General features: G+C 40.0%; 1 protein-coding gene across 1 annotated transcript; it reads left to right on the forward strand.

The window, feature by feature from the left end:
* Nucleotides 1-21,986: 21,986 nt before the first annotated feature.
* LOC124240049 (exosome complex component RRP43-like) lies at nucleotides 21,987-22,925 on the forward strand. The gene is given in 3 exon segments (XM_046662688.1): nucleotides 21,987-22,040; nucleotides 22,072-22,252; nucleotides 22,255-22,925. Coding segments are annotated over 3 exon segments (792 nt in total). The 3' UTR covers nucleotides 22,812-22,925.
* The last annotated feature ends 687 nt before the right edge of the window (nucleotides 22,926-23,612 follow it).

Here is a 23,612-nt window from a genome sequence, read left to right on the forward strand (position 1 = left end):
ATTTGACAGTTTCTTATAAAGGTAAACATAATATTTACTATAACACCCAGGATGTCCGTTCCCAGGAGTTTACCCAAGACAAATGAAAACCTATATCTACACAAGGCCTTTTATATAAATGCCCATCAACAGATGATGGGTAAACAGTGGGCCATATCTCCATACAGTGGAATAATACTCAGAATAAAAAGAATGACCTATTTATGCATGCAACAGCATGGATGACTCTCAAAACATTATGCTGAGTGAGAGAAGCCAGACATAAAAGAACACCTACTTTGTGATTCTGTTTACATAAAACTCTAGAAAAGACAAACCTAATATAAAATTGACAGAAAGCCAGTTGGTATTTGCCTTGAGCCAAGGATTGGGGGCATCAGAATTGTCTGGCAAGGGACACAGAGGAACTTTCTAACATGATGGAAATGTTCTATTTCTTCACTGTGGCGGTGGCTACATAGGTGTATACATTTTTTCAAAACTCATAGAAATGTACACATAAGATGGGTGCATTGTATATAATTGTATATAATTTACAACTCAATAAAGTTGATTTAAAAAATAAGCATGGACTTCTTCTTCGATTTTCTACTTCAACATTAAGGGATTATATTCTGAATTTAGAATTTAAATTTGACTTTTCTTCCCCTTCCAGATCATGGGTTAACTTTTTCTTTTTATAAAAATATCCGAATGTGAAAAAATTATCCCAATCACTCATCACTTAAATAGGAGGAGGTTTATCCCACCAGAAATACTACAATAGGAATACTGTGCACATCAAACAAAGCAGCACAATATGCAAACCATTAGGCCCTCTGCATCATTGTCAGAGGACAGACATCCAACCCCCAAAGATGAGGTGAAGCAGAGAATCTCTAAGGTTAGTAGTTTGCTATTGAATGCCACACCACCCTTAAGTTTCTGATCCTGGCTACTCCAACCAGTGTCTTTATTAAAAACAGTTTTATGGACCAGCCTCATGGCCTAGTGGTTAAGTTCAATGTGCCCCAATTCAGTGGCTAGGCTCAGCTCCCAGGTGTGGACCTCTGCCACTCATCATCAGCCATGTTGTTGAGATGACCCATGTACAAAATAAAGGAAGAGTGGCACAGATGTTAGCTCATAGCAAATCTCCCTCAGCAGAATGTATATATAAGTGAACAGTTTTATTTTTTTCTTAGAAACTAGAAGGCTAACAGGAAAAATCAGGCGCTAGCTACTTGTGTATTGATCAGTCCAAGCTGATCAATGGCATCACTGGCTGCTCCAATGGCACTTTCGATTGCTATCAACTCAGAAGGGAAGGTGAAGCCAAATATTGAGTGAACTTCAGGTATGAGAGAAAATCTGGAGTTGGTTTCTGGAGTTGCAATCTTCATGGCCATTCAAATAGTAAGCACTAAGGAGATATGAGAAAGCTGAAATTATACATATATATATTGCCCTAGGAAAGTGAAGAACTAGGAGAAAAGAGCAATTCTATTTTTTGTCCATGGCTGAGACATCTCAATACCTCTGTTGACTGAGAATGCTCCATTTGTCCAGTTCTAACAGCAAACTCTCGTCAGGACAAAAAAGTAATGTAGAAGTGTCTCCTACAGGATGAAACAGACTTTCAGGCTTCTGCAAACATGCACTAAACCTGTATAAAGCGTTGGAGGAAACAACATGTACTTTCCTTTCATATTCCTCCAAAGAATACTTGCAAAGAAAGGATAAGGAAGCTGTCTCCAAATTCTTCACAGGCTGTACTTTGCAAGAAAAAATTGTATATTGGTGAGGTGGAAGTTAAGACCAGTGGATGGAAGTTATACTGAGACAAATTTTGGCTCAACATAAGAAGTTTCTAACCTAGCAGCTGGCTAGCAATAAGATGAATGTGCACTCATCCTATATGTTCACATTGAAGTGGCATGACCTCCTTTCACGGATGATCTTAAGAGGAAGGTTGGATTAGGTCACAGGTCATTCCCAAGTATGATTCAATAATTATTGACTTCAATCTTGAGGATTACATAATTTCATTAAATTCTTTTGAGAAGGATGGGGATAATAAACACAAAATATTGCTCATGCCAAAATGGTTGCAATTCCCATTTTCACTCTGTCTCCCATATAAATTCATTTGACATCTTTTACTACTTGGATTTAACGTTTATTTTAGCAAATAAGAATCCTGCTTCCTCATCATTCTCTGACTCTAATATATGCATAAGTCAGAAACCAACAAATTTGGTTTACTTTCGAAAGGAGCTTGGGCTCATTTCAAGACAGTCCTTGAAGTGCACCCTTGGCACATCTTGGTTCAGCAAATACACATCTCTCAGGGGAGAGTGAACAGTAAATTCTGTTCCTCAAGAGACCCTGGTGGGGTTTTTTTCTGCTAAAAAATCAGACCTAAGTTCTTTTTATTCTGATCTTAGAAATTCTTTTTTAATTCCTCAGTTTCTCACAAATGATTCCGATCTCATTTCTTCTAGAAGACATTTGGGAGAAAGGCAGTCACAGGAGACATTATTTTTTGTGAGAAATAATGACACATTGCCAATAAAGTAGGTTGTTCTCCCAGAAAGAATGGCACTAGAGAACAACTCATCCATAACATTCTTCTTCTTCAAAATGGTCCCTCTCACAAATAAAAGAAGCACTTTTAAGCATAATCAATTTTAAAACACGTTTTTAAATGTTGCTTAAATTTTCAAATATAAAGACACACCTATTTATGAATCTGCTTTTTTTTTTTTTTCCTTTTTCTCCCCAAAGGCCCCCGGTACATAGTTGTACATTCTTAGTTGTGGGTCCTTCTAGTTGTGGTACATGGGATGCCGCCTCAGCATGACTCGATGAGCAGTGCCATGTCGGCGCCCAGGACTCGAACCGACGAAACACTGGGCCGCTTGCAGCGGAGCACCAAACTTAACCACTCGGCCACAGGGCTGGCCCCTGAATCTGCTTTTATAGGCTGGAAACTGAAGTAGAAATTCTGCCAATGCCAGTAGGTTTCCCTTTGTGGTTCATGTCAGGCTCCCTGAATTCTTACAATCACGAAAACCTGACCCAAGAAGAAATTCATGGTAAGGACCTGGCTCCTTACTCCTGACAGATGGTATTTGAGGAGGCCACTGCCATTGGACCTAGCCAGGGTTCTTCAGATCACAGTCCACCTTATCCTACTCTCCCTTACATCTGAGGAAAAAAAAACCCAAACTGGTAGACAATGGCTCCTGTCTTATTCATTTGGTGCAATTTTAAAATGAGAAAACAAAAAATAAATAAAATAGCATAAAATGAGGAAACCTATATTCCACTACGAAATGTTCTCTTTCTTGACAACTTTCTCATCAATGCAGTACCCTGATGGACCCAGATACCCCTGATTTCCAGAAAACATGTTTGTACCTTCAAATTTTAATATAAGCAGTCTAATATGTAAGAGAGTTGGACTTAAGATTACTCTTACAGTTTAACAATGTGCCTTTATATTTATTTATTTTTCTAAACAATTCTAAAGGTAGGTTTCATAACATCACCAAAGAGGAGAGAAGACTTGAAGGCTTGTCTGACGCTTAGAAGACTTGCCTAAGATCTAAAAGCTGTTACACAACATCAGCAGAAACAGTCTGGGGTCCCTCACTTCCTAATCCACCTCACCTCCCTTATAACCCTGTGTAGAGTCGCAGTGTGAGGAATTAGGTAAGGTGCTTTCTCGCCCATGTGTCACTTTAGCTCATCTGAGTCAGTACATGCTCTCCTGTTGGAAGATTTTCAGCATTTCTTTGTACTTGGAGACATTTTTAAGGGTAAGAAACTTAAGAAGTAATAAATTATAAGACTCATTTCACACCAAAAATAATTTCTGATACCATCTGGTGTTCCTGTCATATTTCTCAATGTGTCCTGAGAGGTGACCAGTACACGTGCTAATGGTTATTTGTTTCTTAGGAAAGTTTGGCAGCAGCCAAGAAAATTGAGCCTAAGTGAAAGCCCTTCTATTCATTATTCATAAATTCAAATGGTATCTTTTAGAGTTGGCAGCACATGAAATTCATTCTGGTCTCTTTTTTAAATTTTTGTTTTTTATTTTTATTTCCAAAATGGAGTCAATAAGTTTGAAGTTAGCAGATAGACAATAGCCTAACCAATGACTACCTGATCTGAGAACTAAAACATTCTCTCATCCTGAGGAATTATTTCAGTTGAAATTGAAATGGATTTAGCTGTTGCAGACCCTCAGAGCTATGCTGGAGATCCCACATTTCTCCAAACCTTCCACCATAGAGTGGCTCAGAGCCTACAAATTGAAACTCTTTTAAGGTAAATTGGAATGGTGGACAGTCCTGCACAGATGACAGTTTCATATTGGTGGACCTGACAGATGACACCCATTAATATCATTAATGCTAAGCAGCTAACTCTTCCAGACATGGCACTCTCAGTGAATTCATACTTATTATTGACTTCTCCCATCTCTTTCGAAAGAATTCCCAAGTTCTCAAATGTCTGAAAACTCCTAAGATAAGGGGTGTTTAGAGATGGGGTTTTCCTTAGTATACAGACATTGCAATGGCCTGTTGGAATCTTTGACCTCAAACCCTTGGAAGTTGAAACTAGTTAGTGTCCACTTCTGCCTGACCTGGATTCTGGGATCAATACTGAAGGCAGGCAGGGAGGTGACACACAGTCAGTAAAGTATAATGGTATTTGCTATGGTGCAATGGAAATAGCTCATTTGATCAGCTTTACTCTGCTCCAAATCAATGCAAGTAAGAGCTAGTCTATTGCTGTGACCTTCCTGTTCCTCAGCGACTAAAATCCTGTCCCAGACTCCAGTTCCTTCCAAAGCCTTTCTCTGCCTTATTGACCAGCTTTCTCTCCAGGGACGACGTTTTCTGTCCCTGAACAATATATTTTTATGACTTCATCTCCTATATCACTTACCATCCAATACAATCTGTAAAAGTCTTAATCTGTGATTTTTACAGTTTTGTCCAGTGTCCTGTCTCTCTTTTTCTCAATACACTCATCACATAATTTGTGACAAAACTTCAAACTCATGTCCCTATGTTCTTGAATGTAGAAAAAAGAAAATGTCTTCTAAGATATAACTCTCCCTCTCTTCCAGATCTTCTCAAATGTCAGCAAAGACTCAAGTGAAAATTCTGAACTGAATTTTAGGTGAGATATTCAGAGGAAAAGTATTACAGAGTAACAATGAACTCTTCATTCAGAGCCTCAGTGTCCCCAATCTCAACAGAGTGGTCCTTCATACTGAACCAAGGGCATGGTCAGAAAACGAGACACTGTGTGTTCTTGCCTTTTTCCAGATAAATCGCTGTTGCCATGAAGTATTTCATTTGTTCAATACGTAGATAGAATAGGACTGCATTTCTACCCTTGCCCCCTTTTAATCAACTATAACAATTAATTTCACAAATTATCCTTGGGGCCTCTGACCCCAGTTTCTTCCAAGAAGCAGCTCCTTTCACTTTTTTCCTCCTAGAGTTTTAGTGTTCCAAAGAACTCCAGAAACAAGAAGCATTGAAAGAAAAAAGTCCTCTTCAGTGTAACAGGATTATAGATCCTCTTAATGGAAACGTTTCTTTAACCTTGAATATTTAATCTCTGCACTGTTCAATCAACCTCAATCTCTCCACTGTGAAATGCATCGGCCTTAGAGTTTATTCGATTTCTGTTTACAGCATGCACTGATGCCACACACCCTTCAGAGAGCTGCTCTTCTTCTTCTGGGCACTGTCAGTCACTCTGGGACCCTTTCCTTTCTGAGAAGATGGACTTTTGTTTAATTTTATATTATTTTATTGACTGAGAAAATATCAAATCAGGAAGAGTCCTTGGAGCTCTTCAAGCATGAACACTCATTTCATAGACGAAGAAACAAAGATGAGGAAAATGTGATAGATCAAAAGCCACTCAGCTAGACACAGATCACTCAACTCTTAACTCATTAAGCCATTAAGTAACTCGTTAAGTTATTGAGTTTCTATTCTGTGCCAGGCACCACACTTGGTCCCAAGAATACAAAAAATCACAGTCCTGCCCTCCAGAAGCCCATGCACCCCACTCCTTCCTCCTTGCAGCTCAGATGCAGATAGTCACCATTTAAGATATTTGTCTTCAGTCAGACTACATTTTCTTAAGAAGCTTCTAGAGGCTTTTCATTTTGTCAGCCTCAGAGAATAATCTTACTGGACTAAAAGGTGAATGCATCTATCTTCCATTAGACTTGAATTTTCTGAGGACAATAATTATGAATTCTACCTGTAGTATTTAACATGGTACCAGGCACACAGTAGGTTCATACTAGATGATTTTCAAATCCATTAATAATATTCGTCTATTTAAATTATCTTGGAGTGGAAGTGCTATGGGGGCAAGTACTAATGAAAGGGATTTTGAGACTGTGAATCTGCTCTGCATCCCTGTAGCCCCTCTGAAAGTGTTTTTGCCCTGTCACTTTTCAATCCCTGGACTCCCCATGTGCGGAGCAGGCACCCTTTGGCAAGGAGGGCGAGGCGTCCCTCACCTGGGCTCTCTGCTACTTGACATCTAGAGTGCCCAGCTGCACCTGCCTCATTTTGCAGACCTCGCTCCACTGTGCCTGTGGAATCCAAAGCTGTGTGCAGGGACCGAGAGCGATGCTGATGAAGTAACGCAGGAACAGAAAGGTTAACATATTCTGTCAGCTTCTACTTTACATTCGTGGTGAAAAAAAAAAAAAAGCAATAGAAAGGTTTTCAAGAATAAAAGAATTTTCTACTCCAACTACTCCAACAAGAAAAATGCCTCACAGACAGCATCTTCCCTTGGACATCAAATTGCTCTGCTGACAGCATTTTTAATCAAAAAGTCCAAAGAAGACAGATGAGCGGAATTTACAATGAAGCACTCAGAGAAAATAAGTGAAGACATGCACTGTGCTTCTGTAGGTGAAGAGTCAGCAGAGACTCGAGCCTCTGCTCTTGAAGCTCTTGGCCTTGTCATTGGACCAAGTACTCTGAGTCCACGGACATGGTGACCTGAGCAGCATTAGGGTTCCTTGGGATAGGTGCTGTCACCAGATTCCAGCTTGCAGACCGATCAGTCTCCACTGGGGCCCCTGAAGTACAGGGCTATATCATAGAAGACAGGAGATGGTAACAAGAGGCGCTGGGCCTCTGGCGAATAATTTGGTTGTGGTAATTATTTGAGTTTAGGGCTAAGCATAGTGGGGTTTCTAATCTCCCCATCCCTCGGGTGCCTTTGACACTATGGAGACTGATACAGGTCCTGGATTCTCATGATAACCAAGTTAAGTCACTATTTAGAAACTTAGAATGAGTCATACCTGGCTTCCTAAATCCCTGTTTGTCATGAGAAAATTCTGAGGAGGAAGAAGATTTTTCTCTACTATCAAACTTTGGCATTTTAGACTGCAGACATCTGCTGCCAGGAAAGATAAAGAAAGGAAGTGAAAGAGGAAGGAAGGGAGATTCTGTGACTTCCTGAGCTGGAATTATTGCCCAAGCCTGTGAGCTCTGAGGGACTAGCAAGTATTAGTGTGAGGCTCAAAGCTTTTTGTAAACTTTCCCAAACTCTGATCTGAAAGTCACAGCATCCTGCTCAGGCAAATGCAGTTCCTACCATAGAGTAGATTTGTTGTTGTTGTTGTTGTTGTTGTTTTTGAGCAAGATTAGCCCTGAGCTAACATCTGCTGCCCACCCTCCTCATTTTGCGAGGGAAGATTGGCCCTGAGCTAACACCCATGCCCATCTTCCTCTACTTTATATCTGGGATGCCTGCCATAGCATGGCTTGACAAGCAGTGTGTACGTCTGTACCTGGGATCCAAACCAGCAAACCCTGGGCCACTGAAGTGGAATGTGCGAACTTAACCGCTGTCCACCGGGCCAGCCCCTGTAGTAGATTCTTAATACACAGTGGTTGATAGGACATCACTTGATTGGGTTTACTAATAATAACGCAAATTGGGGCAGAATTTTTCTTCAAGTCCCATCAAACAAGCTCACCTCCTCTGCTCCCTGACTATGTAGATATCATCACGCCAAGATTTTCAACCGCATTAGAAACATCAACACATGGTCCCCTGTATAGATTAAATGTCATAAGCAGCAATTCTAGGAAGAAGATGATGCAATCTATAAACAGTTACAGCGACCCATACTAGCTCCCCCTGGCAGGCCTCACAAAATGAACCGGCAGCAAGCAAAACCTCAGAGACAAAGGTGAGTAAGATACATTCCTGACTTCAAGAGCTCACAGCCTGGTGTGGGAAGAGAGGGATAAACCAGACACGCAGGAAGTAGCTCCCACAGAACCTGATCGGAACCGTAATGGAGGAGAGCATAGTTAGTGTGGAATGGGTGAGTGCAGGCCAAATAATTCTGTGTGTGGCAGTGAGATGAGGCAGCAAGAATTGCTCTAGCAAGAGCGTAGCATTTGAGTTAGAGCCTGAAATACCAGTTGAAGTTCATCAGTAAGGGAGGAAGTGGAAGGTCATTTGTGTCCATCAGACTCCCAACAGGAGGTGGATGGCAATCTCAAAGTGGGATAATTTCAGGAGAGTTTATTGTGGACTATTTCCAAAGTATGGATGAGAGAAACCACAGTAACCCATGTGAAAGTGCAATAAAGCAGGGTTGGGAGAAGCTGCTCTCTTACCAACCCAAGGCTGGAAAGAATGTGCAATGACCAAAACCCAGAAAGAGGCAGTCATGTATTATTGGATGCCTCGAAAGGAACAGTGACTATTGGTCAAAGGACACAGCCAACCTGAAGTGACCTTGCAGGATGGTAGCTAGAAATGTGTAGTCTGACCTCATGCTCCTTTCTCTAATCTTCTGCAGAGAGTGTCTCCACTGGCCAAGCCCAACTGGAAGCCAAAGGGCAAGGAAACACATTGATTTAGTCCATGCAGGATAGAGAAGGGTAGGGAGTGGGTCTGGAGGAGCCAATAAAAGACGTGTGCCCAGAATTGAAACTGAAGTCACAATATGAACAAAGACCTGACATAGGAATGTGATGATCTACTCAGGGAAGCATGAGAAGCCTAGCATGCCTATAACCACAGAGATATCAGTGGGAGATGAGACATCCCTCCCTGCTGAGCCTGGGGCTATCTGTGAAAGGTCTTTACTTCAGCATTGGGCAGGTAATATTCATCAGCAGGTCCAAGCTATAAGATCCTTCTCCTTGATGCTCAGTTCCTACTGTGAACCCTACCTCAAGTGAGGCCCTTCCTTGCCTCATACTCTCACACCCTTATAATCTCCTTCCTCGAGCCCCTTCTCATGTTCTAAGACCTACACTAAAGGTCATTGGAGAGAATCAGCTGGGTTGTGAATCTTAGTATCCATTTCATGAACCGGCTCTCCACAGCCTGGATTGAGAGCATCAGCAGGGATGACCTAGGCCTGGAAATGTCACTGGTAACAGTGGTAATGCCACCAGGCCTTGCTGGGTCTCATCCCTTATTGGTAGCCTCTATCCCAAGCTGGAACCTATAGATCTGAATTTTAACTCATCCCTGGCTCAGAATCCATCCTGACATCAAAAGGTTGGATTTATTCTGTGCTTGAGTTTTTTCTGTAATAACCTACTTCCCATTCCAGGCCCTTCCTAGCTCTGAAGACTACCTTGCTCAGGAATCTTCCTAATGACACCCTGGACCTGGGGAATAAGACCCAAGAGAGAAGCTTTCAAGAGAAGAAATGTGCACATAATGAAAGCACATTGTAGATTCTATAATATGTCCGGCCCAGTTCTATGCACTAAACTATGACTTATTTTGCATCTCAGGTTAAGTAGTACTTCCTTGAAGAAGCATTTTCCAACTCACCACCTTAAATTAATTATCTTTTTCATATTCTTCAATACAACCAAGTTTCTTTCTTTCAGAGCGTTTTTCTCATATTGGTTGTCATTTGCTGTCACACAGGTTATATATTGCACAACTTCTCAGAACACCATTCATGTGGACTACAACGTGAATGGTTCTATGACTGTCCCTGAAGTTGTGCTAAACCCTCTGGAACAGAAATTTTACAGATTAGAAGCTAAAATTCAGAGAGTTTAAGTGGTCTGCCCCATGTTCACTTGAGAGTTAGTAAAGAGTTAATAAGTGATGGGGTCAGAATTTAAATCCAAAAATATACAGCACATGTGTTTTTCATTGTTCTAAGCAATCTTCAAAATATAGTGGAATGGCGTATTTTGATATCTGGCTGGAAGAAAAATGGAGATTAGTAAATCTGAGGTCAAAGGAGACTGATGCTCTTACTGCCCTCTACCCAGCGCCAGCTGAGCACAAGCCTCTTGGGTAGTTTGTATATCTCCACCAATCAGAGCATCCCATCCAACCTGCCTCCCTTGTCAAAAAAGAGGGAACAGACAGGTACTGAGATGGATAAATCAGAGTTCCCACAGGCCAGCGATCTATAATCTGGTGACAGCCTGATGCCTGCCTGCCTCCCTCATCATTTCCCCACCATGACCCTGCTGAGGGCGCCACCAGCCTGTACCTCTCCACCCTCCCTGGCATGCAGCCTCCCATTGCTCTGGGCCTGGTCCCTCTGTGAGCACACTGGGGCTGCCCTGCCTCGGCCTTCCTGCCTTTCTCTGCAGTGAAGAGGTAGTGGAAGGGCTCTCTTTTCCTCCTAATCACAGAAATCCCCAGAAGCCGAGTTAGAGTTTCTGGCCTGCCAGTATATGCTTTACAAGCCCCATTTTTCCCCATATCACTGACTCAGGAGATTAACACTTGTGGCCACCATAAAGCTGATATACACAAAGCCAAAATATTTTCCTTTGTTCCGGGCTTTTCAACGATGAAGAAAAAAGAAACAATTTTACACTAAGAATTTATGGCGCGGTTTCATCAATCTCTACGGTAAACAGTTTGCTTTTCTAAGTGGCCAGCTGCAGACATTTTGCTCAGTAATGTGCACTTGATCTGGTGAGGTTTTATATATTTTTTTAAAAAAAAAAATTTAAGTAAACAGAAACAGGATCTCCTTTGGGAGCATGCAGGTACAAGTCATTTGCTGGAAAGACGATGACCACCTGGACCGTGAGTGCCTCTTGGAATACCTCCCCTCCCCACCTACCTTTTGTAATTGCTGGTCTGAAATGAGACTTGAACCTTGAAGCAGTAAGTCTCCAGGTGCATAAAAATGTATGAGGACACATAACTGGTTTGCTTCCGTCAATCCCCATGCAAGCAATTCCTAAGAAGCCATTGCAAAAGTCATTTTTCACTGTAGTATGAAAGATGGTTGGCTTTTTCTGATTTTTACACATCCCTTTATTGAAGCCTTCTGTGTAAGTGTTCATTGGTACAGAACTCCTTATACATCTGTCCCCAAGTGCAGAGCAGGCCGCTTTCTGCCTCCATAGGTCAGGCAGTGTCTGTGCATTCAGGAATACTGTCATCATATACTTGGTTCATGCAGTTCTTGAAAGGAATTCCTAATTTAATGTTTTGACATTGTCTATTCTGATAAAAGTTTATAGGGATAGTCATTCTGACCCCAATCTAATCATTGCCAGAAGGTAACAGAAGGAAAATTCATGAGCCAGACGCAAGAAACTTTAGTCCTAGTCTTGGCTCTTGTAGTTTACTAATCATTGACATCTTGAGTGAGCTAAAACCTTCATCAGCTTCATTGTGCTTCCCTGACAATGACAACAATAACTCGCTCTTTCCTAACTATTGACATTTTAAGTATTTATTAAGATAAAATAGAGGATCTCAGGGATCTATGAAAGGGTTGTACAAATCATCATTCCTGGCATCTGGTGGAAAACAGACTATGCTGAGCAATTATGCATTCATTTGGATGTTGATTTTGATGTATCACAACAACTTTTGAATAACCTCTCAAGAACCAGATAGCACATTGATGAGTCTAAAGGGCAGGGGAGGAAGTGGCGTAAGATAGATTTGGAGACATAACCACGTATCATATCATGTGAGATGGTGCGGGTATGATAAAGAATGGGGATATTATCTTTAAGGCAATGGGAAGTTATTGGAGGCTTCTAGGCAGAGAGTGGCCTCTGCTCTGATGCGTGTATTAAGAGACCACTGGGACTGTCCTGTGCAGAACACATGGCGGCAGCAGGAAAACTGCTTGGAAGGCTTTTGCAGGAGTGCAACCAAGAGATGAGTATGACTTGTAATCCATTCAGGTAATGAATCCAGGTGCTTAAACAATATCTAGAAATCTATCCTTCAGTTCAGCTTTCATTAGGTTAGCTTTATTCTCAGGCAGGATCCCCCAAGGGATGGCAAATATATCCCAGGGTCAATTCTAATTTTGCTTCCTACTAGCCTAGCAACCCTGGAGGGAAAGGACACCTTTTGCCCAACAGCATCAAAAAGTTACGTGTCCTTGTTGAGCTCTTGACCATCCCTAGAGCCAAAGAGTAGGTCAGTTCTTCACAAATCATGTGAACTGAGATGGGAGTTCCCCAAAGGGGAATAGATGTACCTTGATCAGAAGAAGAGGAGATTGCTGTTGCACCAGGTTAAACAACGTGTAGTGAATTAGTCAGCTCAGGCTGCCATAACAAAATACCATAAACTGAGTGGCTTAAACAAAAGAGATTTATTTTCTCACAGTTCTGGAGGCTGGAAGTCGGAGATCAGGGTGCCGGCATGGTTGGTTCTGGTGGAGATTCTCTTCCTGGCTTGCAGACAGTCACCTTCTTGCTGTGTCATCTCATGGCAGAAAGAGAGACAGTCAGCCCTCTGACTCTTCTTATAAGGGCACTAATCCCATCAGGAGGGTTCCAGGCTCATGAGCTCATCTAACCCTAACCATCTTCCACAGGTTCCATCTCTAAATACCATCACACTGGGGGTTAGAGTTTCAAGATACAAATTTTGGGGGGACACAATTCAGTCCATAGCACATTGTCATTGAAAAGCTTATAGAAGTAACTTGAAGTTTTAACAGCAAAAAGAAAACATATTCTTTCATAGAACTTTGCTAACACTACATAAAATTTGTGATTTCTCTTACAGCATATGTGACAATAATGAGAGAATATTTAGGTTTCCTGCTCAAGAAAAGTGATTACTGTTGCCTTACACTAAGATTAACTCCAGCTGAAATAAATAATCAGCTATAAAATTATGGTAGGAATAATTTACCAGAAATAAATAACCAGACACAGAATTGTATATCTGTTGGATCTTTGAACAGAAAATTTTCTAAATTTTGAACCGGGAAATGAAAACAGAAAGGAAAATGTTACCAGATTTGTTTTAAGAATTTATCACTTTGGTACAATCAAACAAAAATCCAAACAGCTGAGGAGGAATATATCCGTATCAAGAATTCTCTCCTACGTCCACTCATTTACCCAACGTTTACTAAGTGCCTACTGAGACCAGGCTGCCAAACAAAAGTGGGCTGCCTCTCTTCTCCTCCTCTCCAGGTAAGATCATACTTTGATTATTTTGATCTCTATAAAAATCTAATCATGCAACAACTCTATGCCCACAAATTTGGTAACCTAGATGAAATGGACCAAATCCTTGAGACACACAATCTGCCAAAACTCACAGAAGAAGAAATACCCACAACTAGAAGGACCTGCAACTAAGATATACAACTATGTATCGGCGGGGGCGGGGGGGGGGGGGGGTGGGGGGGGGGGGGGGTGGTTTGGGAAATAAAGCAGAGAAAAGAAAAAACTATTGGCAACAGTTGTTAGCCTAGGTCCCAATCTTTAAAAAAAAAAAAAAAAAAAAGGAGAAGAAATAGATGATCTGAACAGGCCTATATCTATTAAAGAAATTGAATCAATAATTGATAACCTTCCAAAACAGAAAGCATCAGGCCCAGATAGATTCACTGGTGGATTCTACCAAACACTTAAGGAAGAAATTACACCAATTCTCTACAATCTCTTTCAGAGGATAGAAGCAGAGTGAGTACCTTCTAATTCTTTCTATGAGGTCAGAGAAAGAGTTGAGGTTACCTTAATACCAAAACCAGACAAAAACATTACAATAAAGGAAAACTACAGACCAATATCTCTCATAAACAAAAAGGCAAAAATTCTCAACAAAGTGTTAGCAAATTACATCCAAAAAAGCATAAAAAGAATTACACACCATGACCAATTGAGATTTATTCCAGGTATGCAAGGCTAGTTCAACATTTTCAAAAATCAATTAATGTAATCCATCACATCAACAGGCTAAAAAAGAAAAATCATATCAATAGATACAAAAAAAGCATTTGACGAAATTCAACACCCATTCATGATAAAAATCTTAGAAAACTAGAAATACAGGGAAACTTTCTCAACTTGATAAAGACTACCTACAAACACCCACAGTTAACATCATACTTAATGGTGAGAAACTAGCAGTTTTCCCACTAAGGTCAGGAAGATATACCTTGGGTATAGGGATGCAACACCAAAGACATGATTCATGAAAAGAATAATTGATAAACTGGACTTCGTTAAATTAAAAACTTCTGTTCTGTGAAAGACAATGTCAAGAGAATTAGAAGACAAGCCAAAGACTGAGAAAAGATAATTGCAAAAGACACATTTGATAAAGAACTGTTATCCAAAATACACAAAGAACTCTTAAGACTCCACAGTAGAAAATGAAGAACTTGAATTAAAAAATGAGCCAAAGACCTTAACAGACACCTCACCAAAGAAGATGTACAGCTGACAAATAAGCATATGAAAAGATGCTCAACATCATCAGGGAAATGCAAAGTAAAACAACAATGTGATACCACTACACATCTATTAGAAGGGCTAAAATCCAGAACATTGACAACACCAAATGCCAACAAGGATGTGGAACAACAGGAACTCTCATACAATCCTGGTAGAAATGCAAAATGCTACAGCCACTTTGGAAGACAGTTCGCTGTTTCATACGAAACTAAGCATATTCTTACCATATGATCGAGAACTCACACTTCTTGGTATTTACCCAAAGGAGTTGAAATAAACTCCTTTTATTTCACACAAAAACCTGCATATGAGTGTTTATAGCAGCTTTATTCATAATTGCCAAAACTTGGAAGCAACCAACATATCCTTTAGTAGGTGAATGGATAACTAAACTGTGGTATATCCAGACAATGAAAGATTATTTGGCAATACAAAGAAATGAGCCATCGAGCTGTGAAAAGACCAAGACCTGGAGTAAATTTAAATGCATATTACTAAGTGAAATAAATCAGTATGAAAAGCCTATGTATCACATGATCCAAGTATATGACATTCTGGAAAAAGCAAAACTATGGAAACAATAAAAAGAACAGTGATTGCCAGGGGTGGAGGTGTAGAGGGGTTAGAGGAATAGGCAGAGGATGGAGGATTTTTAGGGCAGTGAAAATACTCTGTACGATAGTATAATGGTGGATACATGTCATTATATGTATGTTCAAACGCATAGAATGTACCACACCAAGAGTGAACCCTAAGGTAAACTATAGACTGTAGGTGATTATGGTATATCAATGTAGGTTCATCCTTGGTAAAAATGTACCAATTTTGCTTTAAACCTAAAATTGGTCTAAAAAGATAAAAACTTAAAAAATAACCCTCATCTTAATACACCCAGAGAGTGAGATGGGTTAAATTACTTGACTCACCCTTTGCGCCCTTTTAATTTCAGAGTCCAGCTATCAACCACTGACAAGAGATTTTCACATATTGAGGTATATAGGGTCACTATTTGAGTTCAAAACTGATTCAGCTTGAACTAGAAAGCCTGACTTATGTCCTATCGAACATACATTGTACATCTGCCTATCCGTTAAAGAAAGAATCCCTCTTGAGATAAAGAATGCATACTTCTCCATCTACACCCTATTGGTAATGCCCTATTGGTAACACCCATATTAGTCCCTTTCCTGGCATCAGGGTCATGTTGACCTGCTAATTTGCAATTGAATACCTCTTTGAAAATGTGTCCTGGGTGTATATAATGTATCCTCTTTGTGCTAAAAAGATGTAAGACTGTACTGAAACTCATGTTTCTCTGGAACGCCTTCTAAGCCCTTCCTGGGTTATAATCCTCAATTTGGCTCATAATAGACTCACCCCGATTTTGATTTATAGATTGGTTACGGATTATTTGCATTGACATTTCTTGGTGTAGCCGCAGCAAGATTTCAGAGAAACCCACTGGAGACCACCTGGAATCTACACTGAACCAGCACTTGGTATCAATAGGGGCCCATTGAGACCCCTGGATCACTGCATTCCTCAGGTGACCTTGGTGCATCCTCCTGAAACCCAGATTGACCTCCTTATTTTAAGTTGATGGTCCAGAGTTTATATGAGCTGTTTCAAACCTTAAGACTAGGTGTCTTAGGGGATACTAGTACATACTCTAGCTAAGAGGAACCTAGGGGGACTTCCTAGGACTGAGGAACCTAGGGGGACTTCGCAGCACTGAGGAACCTAGGGGGACTTCCTAGCACTGAGGAACCTAGGGGTACTTCCTAGCACTGAGGAACCTAGGGGGACTTCCGAGGACTGAGGAACTTAGGGGGACTTCCTAGCACTGAGGAACCTAGAGAGAATTTCCTAGGCCAGGGGAGCCTAGAAGGAACTTTGAGGTGAATGGGGAAAGCTGATCTTTTTAACTTGGCTTTAAATTGCAAAGAATTGCATTTATATAAAGTCTAAATAAACTGCTTGATAGAAAAATGAGAGACTAATGTGTTCAGCTCCAAAGAAAAGGGACATTGCTACTCCTGGCTGAAAGGCGTTCTCAGGTGGCTGAGAACCTTAGCAGAAGTGTTGGAGGGTCAAATCCTCAGGATGTGTAGCGGTCCCATAGGGAACTCCACTATCATTCACGTTAATTAATTAAAGGCTCATCTGGGGAAGCTCATATGAGGGTTGGTCACCCGAGCTCCAAGCCTCATGGTGGTTTTAGACTGCTGGCTGGAGAAACTAAGGCACGCAAGAGAGTAATTAGGACCTTTCTTTAGGGAGTAACACAAGCAGCATATTTCTGATGCACTACACTGTCCCTAGGAATTGTTCAGACTTTATAGCAAAACAAAATCAAAAGAATTATGGGAAATCAAGCTTCTAAAAGCTGACCAGTTCCAGAATGGGCAGCCTCACCTCAGAACTCTTGCCCGCTTCATGCTGTGACTTGCAAGTGCTTAACGAAATTAGGATAGCTGTTAATGGCTGACAAGATAACCTGGGATAATTTGAAATTACAGTGGCCACTGTGGGGCTCCTTTTTAAGAGCCAGGTAACAAAGAAACTTTTAAAAAGTCCAGCTCACCAAATTCCAGCACAATTGCTCAAAAACGAAAGGTTCTGGGAGCTGTAAATATTTTCAAAGAACAGCAAAAAATATTTTACCATATTTACTTGTTTCATGTCCTGAGGGCTAGGCTTAATAATCATCAGATTAGATGACCCGAAATGTGGTCAGACAAAACACGCTGCACCCCATTTTGCAGCCAGAGATAGTCAGAGAGAAACCTGGGTTGAACTCCATTCCTGGTTAAGGGTCCTCCCAAGCTGCTGCCAGCCTCAGGGTAATTCCATTGGCCATTAGAAGGAACGTTCTGATTAGATAAGATCATTTAAAAAGTGCACTTAAAAAGCAAAAATTTCAACATTCTGAAATAATTTTATTGAAAATTTTGTTGCAGAAAGCTAATAGAAAATTGTTATAAATAGTAATTAAAGGAATATATAAAGCCATGACTTTACAGACAACCTCATAATCTATGAGTTAATGAGACTCAGAGATTTTCCGGGAAACTGCTCCGCCAAGGATTACTGGAGCTGTTCAATACCACCAGGGAGTTAACTGTTTGTCCTGGCTGAAACTGACAAGGTATTCAAAAGGATTTAAGCAACTTAGGATCAGAAATTTGGCCAAACTGGAAGCTGATATTCAGAGTCTGATAGGAATTTTCTTTCCAGGCCTTCTTCCCCAAATTAAATTAAAACTAGGCACCCAGAAGGAAAAAAAAGAAAGCAAATTAGCATGATGGAGTTGGACAGTTGTCCTCAACTTGTAAACCCCTGTAAGACTGGAAAAGCAGTTCTAGAGGCAGTTCAGATTCCACCCAGTTCCTTTATCTTAAAAAGGATTATGGCCTCACCTCTCTGGGAACTGTTATCTAGCTTATCACTAATTCCTAAGACAGAAGAAAAGAAAAAGGGAAAAGGCCAAAAAACGGCCATAAGCGTGCCCTCGCCAAAAAATCTACCATCTTGAGTGTCTTCTCCACAAATATTAGTAAAAAGGCTCAAAACAAAATTTGGATTCATAACTGGTGAGATTTGTATTACTGTACCTGATTCATGGCAGTAATTTTTAAAACAATGGCTGTGGAGACTCTGTGTATATGTGTCTATATGTGTGTTATATATGTGTGATATTTTACCTCCAGATGGTATGGCCAAAATTAAGATCTCTGCTTAATTGGCTTAAAGTAAGTGCTTACATAAATTCTAAATGTAATAGAAATTAACCCAATGTCTTTTAAGTTATCACGATATAGATTAATCTTCAGTTAATGAAAGTTTGTTAGTTTGACTGAGAAGGTGTGTACTCAGAGTTGTCAGTATTTGAATATGATGCAGACATGCAGCCTGGGTTTACTAATCAATAAACGCATGTTGGCTGTTAGAAATTCATCAGCAAAATAACAGCTTTAAGTGATAGCTAATTTTGTCTAATATCTCATAAAATTTTTGTTGGTAATCTAAACATCGTTATTGGAAACAAATGATTTAGATATAAATGAAATAAGAGTTTATAGACAAACTTTTAGCAATAATTATAGTTTATGGCATGTGTATCTAAAATAACTTCCAAAATCTTTTTGATAACTTGAAACTTTGAAGTTTTGCTGGTTAATTTTGACAAATAGAAATGGGAAGCAATAGGATATTGGAGTGTATGAGGAAGCCATTTGGTGTAAACCTAATTCAGCCCGACCTTGTTTTTCCAAAAGGGCCTGACTGTGGTCATTGAGCATGCATGGTATATCTGCTTTAGACATTCCCTATGGCAAGAACAAAGGACCTTGAGATAAAGGTGCAACTTCCCTCCCCCTCCCAATGTTGGCATTTCCTTAGAGATTAAGCATCTTTCCTTAGGCTAGGAACTGATTGTTGTACTCACCTGTGACCACCCTGCTCAAGACAACAGACTTTCTTCCTGCTTCGTGCCCCAAGATAGCAGACCCACTACCTGCTGTGTCCATCAAGTGCTGTGCCGACAGGGCAATCTTGTGACTATTGCAGGAGGGACATTTCAATCACATGTGAAACATCCTCTTTGAGGGTATATAACCACCCTGTATACCCCCGCTTCTTTGGAGTGCTCCATGCCTTTGTGGAAGGACTCTCCCGGGCCATGGTCCTCACATTCTAGCTCAGAATAAACTCTTCCAAATTTTCATTTATAGATTGGTTTTGGATTATTTTCATCGACAATGTAAATGATAAAATTCATTGAGTATCTAGATCATTTCCAAATAAGATAAGATATTAGACATTAATTATTAAACATAAGTTTATCTACTTTTGGCTTCTTATTGCAGAGAGGTTAAAAGTCTTTGGACCTATTACTGTGAAGTTGCATGTTTCTAGAAATTATAAAAAGTATTTATAAATTTGCCAAGCCACAGTATGCTAATTTAAAAGACAGTTCATAAGTCCTTAGCTTTTAGTTTTTACTAGGGTCTGTAAGGGTTAAAAATTCTAATTAATATGCATAATTAAAGCTACTAAAAATTGATAAGGAAAACAGTTCTGTATACAAGAAAATTAAAAGGTATGTTTTCAGTAAAGAAGGTATAAAGAATGGAAGTATTTTTGTTTGCTGGGTTTAGAAAGATAAATTTGTCCTAAAGTACTAGAAGGGAAAAAAGAAAGCATGGGACAAATTCTAAATGTAACAAAGTTGTTGAAGGTTGTGAAGGAGAAATTCTGAAGGAAGTTTTATGCCTGGTCAAGTTGGCTAAGATTAAAGTCAGTCCAATTAAGTAAATGAGTTTTAATGTTAAAAAAAATGAGCTGATGCAAAAAATTGAAATTTGTTTTTTTCTCTCAAAAGGATAATTTTCTTGAACTTTTGGTCTGCTCTTGATAAAGAGGTTATAAAAGGTTTTTCTTTAACTTTGAGTCTACCTAAAAGACAGGAAATCTGTTTTGTTAAAAGAATTTCCTATGTTCAGAAAGACTGAGGTCTTTCTATTAAGATTTTTTGACTGTTTTAACTGTTTACCCTTGACTGTTTTGTTGTCACTTTGCTAGAATAGAGTGAGCATTGTTTCCTATTTGACCAAGTATTTTAAAACTTTTTGATATTTTTGACAAGCTCCCCCCTCAACCAAAATACTCAAATCCTGAATAAAGAGGTTTTTTTTGACCTGGAAGAAGGAAGAGAATTTCTCTAAGGATTTTCAGAGGGCCCCTGAGACTTCTAAGAGAAATTTGGTCTCCCTTCCCATAAAGAGGGGGATACTAATTAGGCTTGTTTGGTGCTAAATTGCATGAGAAGCCTTGTCAAGTAAATGATGATAAACCTTCTTAGGTTATATTGTATGGGTAAAGATTATTCACTTTTTTAACCTTGCTACCTTGCTTCCAACATCACAAAGGGAGAAGACCACCAGGACCACATTCTATTGTGTAATTGGTTTACAGATAAGTCTTACTTAAGCTATAAGCAAGGATGTCATCAGGCTCGATATGCTATTCAGCCTCAAAAATGCCTGTTACTTTCTATTAACTCTGCTAACCCACTAAAAGATTTCCTTCTACAGGCTCAAGAAACCACCATGGAAGAGAAGAAATAAAGGTGGCAACAAAGGGGGGAAAACAACACTTTTAGAAACTTTCTCCCACAGCAGCTCATAAAGCCTATACTCATTGTGCTATATGCCTGAAATATAATCTAGGGAAACTATTTCGTGAGTCACAAGGCCACTTTCCACTTCCTGAGGGACCCTTTGAGGTATGACAATTGGACTTTGTCCAAATGCCACCATCTCAAGGATAAATATCTTGTAATGATCTGTGTGTTCTCATGTTGGGTTGAAGCCTTTCCTTCAGACGAGCAATGGCTTTAGGTAAATTGTTATTGAAAAGGATGATTCTTGTTTGAGGAATTCCTACTGAGTTCCATGGTATCCTGGGAACTCATTTCACCAGACAAATAATTAAATCAATTTGTAATATTTGGCCAATAATGCAGCATTTCCACTGCACTTACTATCTGATCCTCAGGATTCGTGGAAAGAACTAACAGCATAATTAAAACTTAATTGGCAAAGCTTTCAGAAGCATTTAATCTCTCATGGCCAAAAGCTCTTCAGTCTTAGATCTGTACCCTTTGGTAAGCATTAACTGTCTCCTTTTGAGATAATAACTGGAAGGCTTATGCAGTTAGATGAGGAAATATACAAACCAGCCTTGCTTAAGGGAGATATTACATTGTCATCAGGGTTCCATGGAGATGCTTAAATGAAAGGTTGATAGCTGATTCTTTTCACAGAGCTCCCAGACCTTAAGGATCATGGACTACAACCTGGAGAATTTATTTATCAAAAGAAGCATCAAATGAAAGACTCTTTGCAGCCTGTTGGAAAGGACCATACCAGGATGAGAAGAAGACGGCATCTGTTGTAGACAGCTGTCCCAAGACTCTGGACCAGGCCTCTGTTCCCAACCTTGTGTCTCTGCATTTAAACCTTTGCTATGCTTAAACTGTATACCTATTTTATAGTTGTTCCATTTAAGGTTTCAAAATACTATCATACTTAAAGAAAGTGACGAATTTGGAACAGACTGGTCTTGAAGGCCTGGCATTTATCAAATGGCTCATAATGGAACTCATTGGTTATGTGGAACAAATCTCTGTCCTTGGCTACTGCCTGGATGGCTAAAACACTGTGCCCTGAGCAGGCGCAGGCACGCGGGAAGATGGCGGCCGGGTTCAAAACTGTGGAACCTTTGGAGTATTACAGGAGATTTTTGATATAACCTACTTTCATATAAATACATTTAGAAAGAGAACTGCTGTCCTGATGGAAGAGAACTTGGTGAATTCAGAACTACTACTGTCAACATAGGTTCAATTAGTACTGCAGATGGTTCTGCTTTAGTGAAGCTGGGAAATACTACAGTAATTTGTGGAATTAAAGCGGAATTTGCAGCACCACCAACAGATGCCCCTGATAAAGGATATGTTGATTTCGGTCTGGATCTCCTGGAGAAGAGGCCCAAGTGGCTAGCCAGTTCATTGCAGATGTCATTGAAAATTCACAGATAATTCAGAAAGAGGACTTATGCATTTCTCCAGGAAAGCTTGCTTGGGTTCTATACTGTGATCTTATTTGCCTGGACTATGATGGAAACATTTTGGATGCCTGTACCTTTGCTTTGTTAGCAGCCTTAAAGAATGTACAGTTGCCTGAAGTTACTATAAGTGAAGAAACTGCTTTAGCAGAAGTTAATTTAAAGAAAAAAAGTTTTTTGAATATTAGAACTCATCCAGTTGCAACCTCCTTTGCTGTGTTTGATGACACTCTGCTCATAGTTGACCCTACTGGAGAGGAGGAACATCTGGCAACTGGAACCTTAACAGTAGTAATGGATGAGGAAGGCAAGCTATGTTGTCTTCACAAACCAGGTGGAAGTGGGCTGACTGGAGCTAAACTTCAGGACTGTATGAGCCAAGCAGTTACAAGACACAAAGAAGTAAAAAAACTGATGGATGAAGTAGTTAAGAGTATGAAACCCAAATAAACCACCACCACATTTTCAAAACAGATTTGTAAAAACTGTATTTGTTACACTGTGCACAAACCTTTTATACTAAATAAATATCAAACTACATTCTTCTGAAAAAAAAAAAAAAAACACTGTGCCCTGAGTTTCCCTTGGGTGTGGGGAAGGATTCAGACTGAGTTGACGTCTGTTGCTAATCTCCCTCTCTTTAAGGCCTGATGGGCTTATTCAGTGTTCCACTGTTATGACCAGGGAGAAGCTAGCTTTAGTATTCCTCCTTTGGGGTTACAGGATGTCATATCACATACAGAAGCCCTTAACAGTAGTAAAGTAGGAATAGCCTTATTGGATACTGAAATGTCTTTAATGAGAAAGGTTGTCCTTCAAAATAGAATGGCCTTGGGGGTCAGCCCGGTGGTGCAGCCGTTAAGTGCACATGTTCCACTTCAGCAGCCCGGGGTTTGCTGTTCATATCCCAGGTGCAGATATGGCACTGCTTGGCAAGCCATGCTGTGGTAGGCGTCCCACATAGACCGGCACAGATGTTAGCTCACAGCCAGTCTTCCTCTGCAAAAAGAGGAGGATTGGCAGCAGATATTAGCTCAGGCCTAATCTTCCTCAAAATAAATAAGTAAATAAATAAAAGTAAAATGGTCTTAGATATTCTTACAGCATCCCAAGGTGGTATATACAAATCATTCAAACTGAATGCTGTGTTTATACCTGAGGAATCTTCCAATGTGTCATCTCTGCTAAAGCACAAAAAGAAAAGCAGGTGAATGCCTTATGCAATCTTATACCTGGTCTTGATTTGTTTGG

Source organism: Equus quagga, chromosome 5, assembly GCF_021613505.1.
Source record: "Equus quagga isolate Etosha38 chromosome 5, UCLA_HA_Equagga_1.0, whole genome shotgun sequence".
NCBI classification, from domain to species: domain Eukaryota; kingdom Metazoa; phylum Chordata; class Mammalia; order Perissodactyla; family Equidae; genus Equus; species Equus quagga.